Source organism: Hyposmocoma kahamanoa, unplaced genomic scaffold (assembly GCF_003589595.1).
Source record: "Hyposmocoma kahamanoa isolate Upper Pololo Valley unplaced genomic scaffold, ASM358959v1 76049, whole genome shotgun sequence".
Classification (NCBI taxonomy): Eukaryota; Metazoa; Arthropoda; class Insecta; order Lepidoptera; family Cosmopterigidae; genus Hyposmocoma; species Hyposmocoma kahamanoa.
The window spans coordinates 1-11,719 of record NW_020653901.1 but is presented as its reverse complement, the minus strand read 5'-3'; the positions used below and the strand labels follow the sequence as shown (position 1 = coordinate 11,719).

Genomic DNA, 11,719 nt, shown 5'->3' with positions numbered 1-11,719 from the left:
GTTTCATTCGAAAACCTCAAACCATGAAGATTCTATGAAAATTCAAAAAACCTATTGCAATAAAACGGCAATTTCATACTTTAACCCCTAATATATTTACTTTTGTAGTTAAAGATAGTTATTTTTTGTTACCATTCTTGTAGATAAATACTTAGAGCATTATAAACTATTTACTGCTTTAACCAAAAAGGGTCAACACGCTTCATGTTTGAAGTAGTTCAATGATTACATTACTTTAAAAAAATAAAAAAAATATTATTATTCGAAGGTAACATTATAAAGTCTGTTTGTAGAATTTTGTGCCTATATCAAAATTATATGCAGTGCATCAACCTTTATATTAACACTTTTTTTTTAAAGTTTACATAATTGAAATATGAGGCGTATTTTTTACAAGGGTGTATCTATTTTGACTTCAAGGTCGATTTAGTCTTCGAATACTCCACACAATACACAACAAACGAACAATGTAAAATTCAATATTTCATTTCCGATTACATGAAGTGGTTTTTTTAATATTATTGATTTTGTTTTCTGTATCCGGATAGATTATAAAGTTTCTTTTTCAGGTAAATGACAAAAACCAGCAATGTGCGTCTGGCGGTTGTTCCCCGAACTCTGACCGTAGTGTTTCGCCGAAGCCTATCAAGTAGATGAAAGAAAGAACTCAATTTAAAAAGCAAAATAAAAATCTTTATTTACGTTGGAAATGATCTTAAATAGCTTATATTTGTTTTTTCAAACAAACCTACATTTCGAACTCTTTACAGTCATCAATCAATAAAGTCATCAACCAGTTGTGTCCAGACGTTAGAGAAAGACATATCTTTTTATTGAATCGATTCAATAGAAAGACATATCTTTCTATTGAATCGATTTGCTTGAAAAGCGCACTGAAATAAATCTAAAAATCATTGATCGTATGTATTTGAATAGATCTTCATAAAAGTCGAATCGTAATGTCCTTAATAGTGGAGATGCCTCTTTTTCGTGTAAAAAAGATTTTTTACATCGAAATTTGTAATAAAGATGGAATTATAACAAATTCCATTTGTTTTTGCTCTCGATTTTGGGCAAAACTGGGTTAGGTAAAACCCGGTTAAAACCGGTGCAGGTTGATTGGGTTTTAACCGACTGTCTATATCCGGTTATGTCTAATATTAATGCGAGTCACCTTTTTCTTTACTACACTGAATTGATTAGTTACCAGAAAATTTAGTTTAAAAAAAAATTGGAAATAATATAAAAAAATTATATCTAGTGCTGCAGTCTTACATTTGCTTGGTATTTTTCATCAAAGGAAATATTGAATGAAATAATTTATTAAAAAATTAACATTGTTAAAATAAAATATTTCGCACGTCGTATGTAACTCAATCTGGAATGTACCTTGGTAAATTAAAAATAAGGTATTTACATTAATACATTTTGTAATTATAGTAAGTATGCGTTAATATCAGACATAAATGGTTGATGACTTTTCTATCTAAGAGTCGTATTCCAGAACTATACTCAATACTCAAGTCAGGACTTGAGTAATGCAGTGAGCACTGAAAATCATACTCAAGTCCTTGCCATTAGGGTCGTATTTCCAGTGCTTGAAATCATACTCAAGTCTGCTCAAATCCTGACTTGAGCATTAAGTAGAGTTCTGGAATACGAACCTAAGACGCCGCGCAAACGTATGTCTGGTATTGGACATAAGCAACTGGTAACTGGTAAGAAGCGAATATGCTTTTTTCATATATTTATTTTTTATTTTTTTATTTTAGAACCTTGATTCATTTCCAATGTGTAGCAATCGCGATATACTAAGAACTCGATTTATATCTATTCTTATAAATGTAACACGTAACTTTTAAAAACTATAAATTCGAAAATTATTGCTTATTGTACTTAAAATGTAAAACACAATAAAATTGATAATGAATTTCAAAGTTTACAAATTTGTAGGTACAATTAGAATATATTAAAACGTTTACTTATTAATTAGTCTTAGAGCATACAGTACAACATATTTACTTTATGCATTAAGAAATATGATTATATTATATAAGTTTAAATAAATATAGCTGAGCGAATATCCATTGTGACCTTTTAATTTACCGACTATTTGCTTTTTTTTAATAATGTCAAATGACGGGACGAACAAGTCGTGCACCTGTTGGTAAGCTACTAACAGGCGTACGACCTGTACTTGTACTTGTAATTGTACGTGGCACTCAGAGCTTTAAATCGCAAAGATCTGAGGGGCACTGCCACTGCGCCGGTCACCCTGAGACATAAGTTGACAAGTCCCATGTGCCTGTAATTTCACCAGCACCCTTACCCCTCAAAATCGGAACACAGTAATGCTGACATTACTGCTTGGCCGCAGAAATAGGCAAGGTGGCAGTACTTCCCTGGACGAACTCTTTCATAAGGAGCTCTACTGCTACTAAATAGTAGCTTATCCATTAAGAGAAGAATGGTAGTTAAAAATATACCCTGATGTCATGCGGGACATTGATTTTAAGACGCTTCGTGTATTATCTTTGCTCACAATTACATATCGCTCTTACGTCAACATGGCTGTCCGACATAAAACAAGATGTTATAAACCAAACATAAACTTACGGATAAAGCTGCAAGCTAAAATAGAAATGATTTAACTATTCTTTTGGTAATTTAGTACTAAAGAGCGTATCGATGGAATAACAATATTAAACAAACAATCTTTGGAACGAATCCAACAAAAGAAAAGGTATATTTTGAGGAAAAACGTAGCACAGATATTATTTGATCCTCGTTTGATCTTAAATCTTCAGCTGCGGGAGACGGAGTACCGCTAAGGTTTAGGCAAATTGCCAACATTTCAAATATTAATTTTTTTAACCAAATGATGCAACAGAGTCGAGGCCTACGTCTACAAAAGTGGACACGTGTGTGCCTAGCATGAAATATTAATAACAGGATGGCTAACTTGGATGTCTACCACTATACGATTAATAAAGTAAATATGCGATGTTGTGTCACAAATCAATTTTGCCAAAACTAACTTTTGCCAAAAAGTCACTGTCAAAATTTTTCAGATCTTTGTCAATTATTATATCCGGTTATTAATGACGTACCTTTATTTCTTAGAGGTTTATTTAGAGGGTTCTCAAAGCGGAATAAAACTTATTGTAACACATGCCATTAATGAACCTTGCAACTTACATTAAGTCCTTGCATTATTATTACATTACACATTATTACTACACAGGGTCAAGAACACGTCGAGACGTTGTCGGTCGAATTAGGCACTGAAGTTTTAAATTCAACTCTACACCGCGTGCAATACGGAAGATCCAAAGTTCAAAGTGATGTGCGCTTTAGCGTACATATAATTGATATCTGATCAAAATTGTATAAAGTTGGACATACGTTTTTTTAGGATAACGAAAATGGACGCGTTAAATAATTGCTTATGTCTTTATTCTACAAATAATTTATTTCGAAAGTTACGTTTTTTTATGATATCAAGTGACGGGACGAACAAATCGTACATATGGTAGTAAGTATGAGCTTCAAATCGAAAAAGATCTGAGGGTCACTGCAAACGCGTCCGGAGACGTAAGTTGACAAGTCGCATATGCTTGTAATTTGTGTACAACTATTTGAATCAGCCTGTATTTGACACACGTATATTAAACTCAAGTCCTTGGCAATGCTTCTTGAATTTAATTATAACTACTTGCGTATCTGTCAAAATCGTATAAAATTTGGCAAGTGACCGACATACGATGCTAGATGACATGTGGAATTCGGAAGGTAATTTATTTAGGCGGTAAACGTTCAATTGACCTTTGATTTCGTTGTTGATTGCAAAGTTTTTGGGACTAATTTGTCCCAGTAAAACATGCGGTTCATAGTACTGTGTCATGAATGAAACAATAAAAGTAATGACTCGTGGACTCGTAACAACCGCTGTAAATATAGCGATCATAAAAATGTAGTAAAAGGTACTTACCAAATTAGAAGCCGTTTGGATCAAAGACAAAGAGGATTCGGTGTGAAAATGAACTAAACTAGAATACAGATCGTGTACTATAATTCAAAGCACAAACGAGAATATTATTACGTCACTAAATGTGGTACGCATAAGTAATTCCCACTTCTTGATTATATAATTTTCTTAGACTTTATTTATGTAATTTAAATATAGAAAAAGAAACTTGAAATGCTAAAAACACTATTAAATTACGTAAAATGCGCTATTTGTATACCATTCTACTATGGCATCACGATAACATTTATATTAATTTAACTCAAGAAAATAGGTCAGTAGAACAACGCAGTATCAGGGGTGGACCACACAACCTTTGTCACTTGTCAAGAAGGCTGGATCCTGTTTCATGAGATATTGTAACGTTCCACAGCAAAATGGGAACTATTAATATAAAATATTTGCGTAATGTACGCAACGTATTTCATTGTTGATAATTAAATATGGATGGAGTATACACGACGAGTGATACAACCAATTCGTGTGCATATTTCGGCACCGTTCGTAAAGTTAGCGCTCGTGTGAAATAGTTATTTTCGTAAGCAAGTATTTAGAAGAAAAATTAAAAACTTATTTCAAAATTATAAAATTATTGGCAACAATTGCATGGATAATCAAATAATTGAAAGCAAGATACATTTACACTAGTAGAGTTTACAGCATACACGAAAAGTTTCAAATTAACTTATAATAACTGCAGCTGATTTCGTTTCAAACAAGAAAAGTAATCATTTTACCAAAATCAGTTAAAAATAGACGCACAATGAATAGCGAAAGAGTGTGAGTAGAAAATTGTTCTAATGGTTCAATATTGAAGTTCCAGCTTCCAGCGGGAAAGCCCAGCAGGCACAGTCGCGCCGAGCGCCCGCCGCGTCACCACGCCACCGCCGCCGCCGTCTCTTGCCGCCGCCCGCCCACGCAAATCGATATTACTGTACCGCCGCACATGTACGCTTTTATTGCCACACGTATAAACATTTTATGATAATTTAAAAAGTTTTATCTCGCGGTTCTTCAATACCATACGCATTGCAATTTTTCACATCACCGCCTTCCGACGGTTATCGCTTTGTTTCGAGCGCGACATTTTTACTCCACAAAGTAAACAATAAAGTAGACAAATAACGTAGGTACGCTAGAAACAGCTGACTTTCAACGTAACAGCTGTTCGTATGGAGACTACAAAGGCGTCGAGCTTTAAAACGAGGTATTTTAATTAGAAATCTTAAATCAGTTTACAGTTGCTCAATTTTATTACCCTCAATTTATTGGGGTACTGATATATAGCCTGGTGAAGTAATCCAGAGTTTCGATTGACGTATTTTACGGTAAGTGTGACTTTTGATGTTGTAAATATAACGGCGAGGTGACTTTACGCGTATGAACTCGTGTTAATAGATTGTGTAAAATATGCGTGTGGTTTGAGCACATGAGGGCGCGCGAGTACGTGAAGGTCGGTGCTTGCGTCGACGCAGCGTCGCCTGTCCAGGGAAGTTGGCAATGTGCGCGGGCGCGTCACTCGCGGTGACGCGACTCGTTAGGCGTTGACTCGTCCGTGGCTCCCGCGTCTGTGCCGTCAGTTCAACCTTGCGCGCGCTTAGGACATGTACGTGTTATGGATTACCAATGCATCGTCGTGTACACGGTCATCAACATCGCTTCTCCGCGTCTCACGGCACAGGCCGCGGACTTCTCCGACGGCTGTATCACCTGGTTCAAAAACAAAATTAAAAGGTTAGTTTAAGGAGTTTTCACTTATAAGTTATTTAATTTTGTATTAGATACAAGATTCAAAATCTTGGAACTTTATAGTAATTATTTATTTATTTATCTAGTATCTATTCACATATTATTACATTTAATTACTTCTCCTTTGTATTTGTTTACTGTTTTAAGTACGCTCCACGTTAATAAAAAAAATGTAACTGATAAATATGTGTGATACATGACACTATACATAACGCAAAGCATAGATTTTCTACAAGAGAAGATTGGGACTTACCCTTTGGACCGACCTCATTGTATGCGCAATGGAGTTGAATTTAAATCTTAACTGTACATCGTTTTCTTAAATGCATTTTTCCAAATGTTTCTCTTGGCAGATATTATTAAAAAAATCTATTTATGCAGGTATTTGTATTATTTTCCATTGCTATGTATCTCATTCGAATAGTAAGTGAAACGATCTTCAGGCTGGTCCTACTTGCCTGAGACCTACTTGGGCAAATAGTACGTTACACGTTATGGGCTTTTCGAATACTATAAAACGAATGCAATAAATTATTAATTCTCTCTAAAATAATCAGTGTCACATAATTATTATACTTATCCATTTTTATAATACAATGATATGAAATTTATAACCGGAAACCTTAAATTATACGATATTTTTATAACCGCCTTTCTTAGACCTGCGTAATTTAAAGAGGGTTTATTATTTTATTTCAGAGCGGTAGCAGTTTACCTTCACTCATTGAAAATAACACCGAACAGCGGTCTAGCCCAGGGAAACCTGGCATGCACCTATTACAAACAAGGCCTAATAGATTTAGCGATAGAGACGTACAAGAGGGCTATAGAGATCCAGCCCAATTTTCCAGATGCCTATTGCAATCTTGCTAATGCTCTCAAAGAAAAGGGACTAGTTTCCGAGGCGGAGGAGTGCTATAACAAAGCTTTACGTTTATGTCCCCTCCACGTTGACACTCTCAACAACCTGGGCAATGTCAAAAGGGAACAAGGAAAAATTGAAGAAGCTACCGTATTGTACACGAGAGCACTGGAAGTATTCCCTAACTTTGCAGCCACTCATAGTAATTTAGCATCACTTTTACAGCAACAAGGTTTGTACATCACGTTGATATAATTAAATGTTTGTAATTATAAAGTTCATATCTGCTCTAGCGAAAATGTGGCATATTGCGTGTGTTAATTATATTTTCTTTTTTCCCAGCTATTTAATTAGCTCCAATAAGTACTTGCGAGTAATTAACATTATGAAGGTTGTAAATCAAATTACGTGTTTTAAATCGTTTCCGCATTCATAAATTCGTGTACAAAATAAAAATCAATATAAATAGCTGCGTTGGTATGTTCTGTTAGTTTCTGCAAATAAGTGAGGATAATGGTTTTAATTTCATATTCTTTATTTAATCAGTACAGTCCACGAAAAAAGTCGCACATCATGTATATATTTTAAAATTTCCTTTGAAATAAAACACCTGCGAAGAAACTCAGCAAGATAAACCTAATAATATTTACTATGATTGTACCTATTCTTTTATATTGATTTAAATTTGCCTTAAAAATCTCTTGAATACCTGCAATTTTTTTTTACTTGATTGTACAATTAGAGAGTTCGTAAATGGTAACTAACTTGCGCTAATGTTATTAACATGCTTATGCAATTACCTGGCACAGTTTTGTTATAGTACCGTTTCTTTTAACCTGTGAATACTATACAATCCAAATATACATAATATATGATTGCCTCAGTGGCTGAACAGTTACCACGCTGAACTGCCACGCAGAGGTCCTGGGTTCGATTCCCAGGCCGGAAGAAATTTGTATGGCCCACATATATTTCTCTCGTGAGTTTGGGTGTAATTTGTGGTTGTCTTTGTGTGTGTCCATGGCACCGCACAGGGTTTCTCTAGTGCGGGGCTATGAAACAGTACATTATTATAGTTGTTATTATATCAACCCTGGACATCCTTTTGGAAGAGCTCTGAAGCCAAGTTTTATTTCTGTAAATAAAAATCTTTCGTACTTAGGTATTCACGATTAAGTTACACGATATATGTATTTGTTTTTTCAAACAAATCGACGTACTGGTTTTATGTAAAACGCTCGTAACAAAAAAAACTGCCTTGAACATGCGACCTGTAAAGGACCCTAAACGGTGGTTTGTTTGAAAAAAAAAAAAACAAATTTATGCGATTTTTATACCAAGAAATAGTTTCATTTCAAAAAAATTCGTCACAATTTCAGGGAAACTCCACGAAGCGTTAATGCATTATAAGCTAGCCATAAATATGCAACCAAACTTTGCGGACGCATACAGCAATATGGGAAACACTCTTAGAGAAATGCAGGATATATCCGGCGCTGTTATTTGCTTTACAAAAGCAATAGAAATAAACCCGTCATTTGCAGATGCACATAGCAATTTGGCAAGCATTCACAAAGATATGGGCAACATTTCCGAAGCTATTGACTCTTATAAGACAGCATTGAAGCTTAAACCTGACTTCCCGGATGCTTACTGTAACCTGACTCATTGTCTACAAATAGTGTGTGATTGGGACGATTACGAGGAACGTATTCAAAATGTTGTCTTGATCGTTGACAAACAATTAAATAGTGAAAAATTATCGTCCGTTCATCCTCATCATTCCATCTTATATCCATTATCTAACGAAGCTAGAAAGGAAATTGCCGCGCGGCATGCCAATTTATACTCTGAAAAAGTAAGTATGTGCGATAAAATTACTTTTCAATATGAAAGAAAGTTGCGAGGACGTTTACGGGTGGGTTATGTCAGTAGCGACTTTGGTAATCACCCTACATCACATTTAATGCAGTCTATACCAGGTTTGCACAATCAATGTGAACTGGAAATCTTCTGCTATGCTTTGAATCCTGACGATGGTACAACATTCCGTAGTAAAATGGTGAATGAATCTGAACATTTTGTTGATTTGTCCAATGTAACGTGTAATATAGAAGCTGCTAGAAAAATTAATAACGATGGAATACATATTCTAATAAATATGAATGGATATACAAAAGGAGCAAGAAATGAAATCTTCGCTTTAAGACCTGCACCGATACAAGTTATGTGGTTGGGCTATCCGGGGACCAGTGGTGCAAGTTATATGGATTATGTAATAACTGATGAAATCTCCTCTCCGCTATCGTCGGCGTCTGATTTTAGTGAAAAGTTTGCATATATGCCACATACATATTTTGTCGGAGATCATAGGCAAATGTTTCCACATCTGAAGGAACGATATAACGTCAAAGTTAAAGAAAATAATTTGAATGAAAACGTAGCTTTAATTAATTCATCCGAAGATTTTAATATGTCTGAAAAATTTTGTGTACTTGAAAGAAAAGAGATAATAACGTACGGTTGTTTTGAACCAATAGAAGTTAATGTTAGAGAAATTAACATTCCGAATTACGTAATTGAATCGACAATAAATCCCAGGCAAGTGCAGGTACGTTATTTATTTTGTTACTTCATTTAATTTCAGGTCTTGTTCAAATAATTAAAATGTTTTGTATTTTTTAGGTTTACTTTAACGGAGTAACTATTAGCAATGGTATATCGATAAACTATACCAATAAGAAAGTTGCATCCGGTGAAGAAGTTTTAGACAATATTGTATTTACTTCAAGAAAACAGTATGGTCTTCCAATCGACGCCGTAGTTTACTGCAATTTCAACCAGTTGTACAAAACAGACCCCAAGGTATTAGAAATGTGGGTGAGAATACTAAAATTGGTACCAAACAGTGTACTTTGGTTGTTAAGTTTTCCGGCTGCTGGAGAGCCAAATGTACGGAAATATGTACAGAATTTAGGTTAGTACTACTATGTTCATTGGTGTATGTATTTTATACAAACCACTAGAAAATGGATATTTCCTTAAAACTTCAGGGTTGCCCGCTGATCGAGTTGTATTTTCAAAAATTGCTTGCAAGGAAGAGCATGTGCGTCGGGGGCAGTTAGCTGATGTCTGCCTCGACACGCCCCTGTGTAACGGTCACACAACTGCAATGGATGTGTTGTGGGCTGGAACACCTGTAGTCACCTTACCTGGAGACACCCTAGCCTCGAGGTAAACGGTACAAATTATGTTTGTCATTCCTCCAAAATACTTAAAACCGGCATCTACTTAAACTTGAACACATGGGCGCCTTCTATCCTTCTCAGTATTTATGTTAAATATTTATGTTCATATAATTTCGAATACTTTAAAAGCTTTGCTCGTATTTTACAGAGTCGCTGCATCGCAGTTGAATACATTGTGCTGTCCTGAACTTATAGCCAGGAATACACAGGAGTATGAAGACATTGCGGTCAAGTTGGGAACCGATATGAAATAGCAAGTTTATTTATAATTATTTTATTATAAGAAGTAAATGCCAAGAATATGTGTTATACTATATATTCTAGGTATGTAACGTATTCATTTTAAGATAGTACGTTTGCAAATTATGCAAGCGTCTTAAGAGAGCCGTCCTCAGCAGTGGGATGTACACAGATTGATGTAACAAGTCTCACTGCAGCAATCTATTGATTTTTTGAATATAAAGTTTGCTTATCGAGTTCTTAGGTTTTCGCGATTGTTACACATAGGAAATGACCATGAGACCTGTAAAGGGCCCGAAACGTCGGTTTGTTTGAAAAAACAAATATACGCGATTTAAATCCGGAAAAATAGGTTAATTTCATAAAGTTTGCTTTTTATGGTTATGAATGATGAAATTTATATTTCATATTAATTATTTTTCAGTCTCCAGTATGTCCGAGCTAAGGTTTCCAAGGCCAGACTGACCAGTACTTTGTTTGACTGTACTCACTATGCGAGGGGTTTGGAATCACTTTACTTTAAAATGTGGAGACGATATGAAAATTTAGATAAACCCGATCACATCAACACCCGTTCGTGAATTTTAACTACAAACAGTATTAACAGGTATTTGAAAGGTAAACATTATACTACTATAGCTAATTAGCGTCAGGAATGAGTTCAAACTGGCCTGTGTTCAGCGTAACTGGAGGCCTACCACAACCTCTTAAAACAATATTACTTTAACCTTGTATTGACTTTTCGTACCATAGAGCGATTAAAGTAAGCTTATTTGTAATGTTAAAACTATGATGTTTTATTAGCAGCTTTGTGACTATTCATTCACTCAGTTCGTACTATGACGCGACTTTGATATTAAAGTAATATTGCTCTTATGTCAAATTTAGCAATCTTAAAATAGTTACTCGGATGCAATGGAAACAATATTATTTTCAGTTTTATTGTCTTAATATTGATTTGTAATGATTAATAGTTAAGTTAAACTTATTTATTTACATATATCTCTTCAATATTTTGTTTATTTAGTACATAGGAAATAATATCTCGTAAAATAAAAATACGCGATATTTATTTCGTAAAATTATGACAGCGCCATCTATATGCTCCTTGGTGAAATTAACAGTTGACACTAGGCTATGGTTCCGAATTCACAACGTGACTATCAAGACTTAGCTTGTTTTATTTATTTTTCTTCATGAAAATGCGAAATAATAATTGAAAACAACGTAATTTTAATAGATTTCATTATTACATACTTTTCATTATAGGCAGTTCTAAATTCTCTGAATGTAATTAATATTAAGTACTATAACATTATACTACGACAACACAATTCGGAACATAAAAAAAGAAAGAGATGGAATTATACAGTTCATATAGCGTTATTTCTTTCCTACTTTTAGTAAGGTATAGACAAAATCATTCGTTCTTTCAGTCACTTTAGCAATAATACATTACTTGGTTGATAGGTTTGTCATGGTACGAAAATGAGTATTATTACAATCAGCGTACTTTATGCTTACATTGAAATAAGATTGTTTTTGGAAAGTCAAAGTCAAAGTCAAAGTCAAAATATGTTTATTTCGGAGGCA

General features: G+C 34.5%; 1 protein-coding gene across 2 annotated transcripts; it reads left to right on the top strand.

Annotated features, from left to right (window-relative positions):
• The first annotated feature begins 4,889 nt into the window (after positions 1–4,889).
• On the top strand, positions 4,890–10,809 carry LOC113232660 (UDP-N-acetylglucosamine--peptide N-acetylglucosaminyltransferase 110 kDa subunit-like). Of its 2 annotated transcripts, XM_026467432.1 has the most exons (8): positions 4,891–4,975; positions 5,426–5,761; positions 6,476–6,870; positions 8,018–9,249; positions 9,324–9,615; positions 9,692–9,872; positions 10,035–10,139; positions 10,551–10,809. In XM_026467432.1, the coding sequence occupies exons 2-8, from the start codon at positions 5,643–5,645 to the stop codon at positions 10,705–10,707; spliced, it is 2,481 nt and encodes an 826-aa protein (XP_026323217.1). In that variant the 5' UTR covers positions 4,891–4,975; positions 5,426–5,642; the 3' UTR covers positions 10,708–10,809. The 2 variants fall into 2 exon arrangements, 1 of the variants encoding a protein (XP_026323217.1); XR_003310644.1 differs by having other exon boundaries at positions 4,890–5,761; positions 10,035–10,210; positions 10,551–10,689.
• Positions 10,810–11,719: the final 910 nt, after the last annotated feature.

Coding starts and splice junctions, on each gene's coding strand:
- LOC113232660 (XM_026467432.1), top strand. CDS start 5,643: ATGGATTACCAATGCATCGTCGTGTACACGGTCATCAACATCGCTTCT. Junction 6,871..8,017: donor ATCACTTTTACAGCAACAAG/GTTTGTACATCA, acceptor TCACAATTTCAG/GGAAACTCCACGAAGCGTTA. Junction 10,140..10,550: donor TTGGGAACCGATATGAAATA/GCAAGTTTATTT, acceptor ATTATTTTTCAG/TCTCCAGTATGTCCGAGCTA.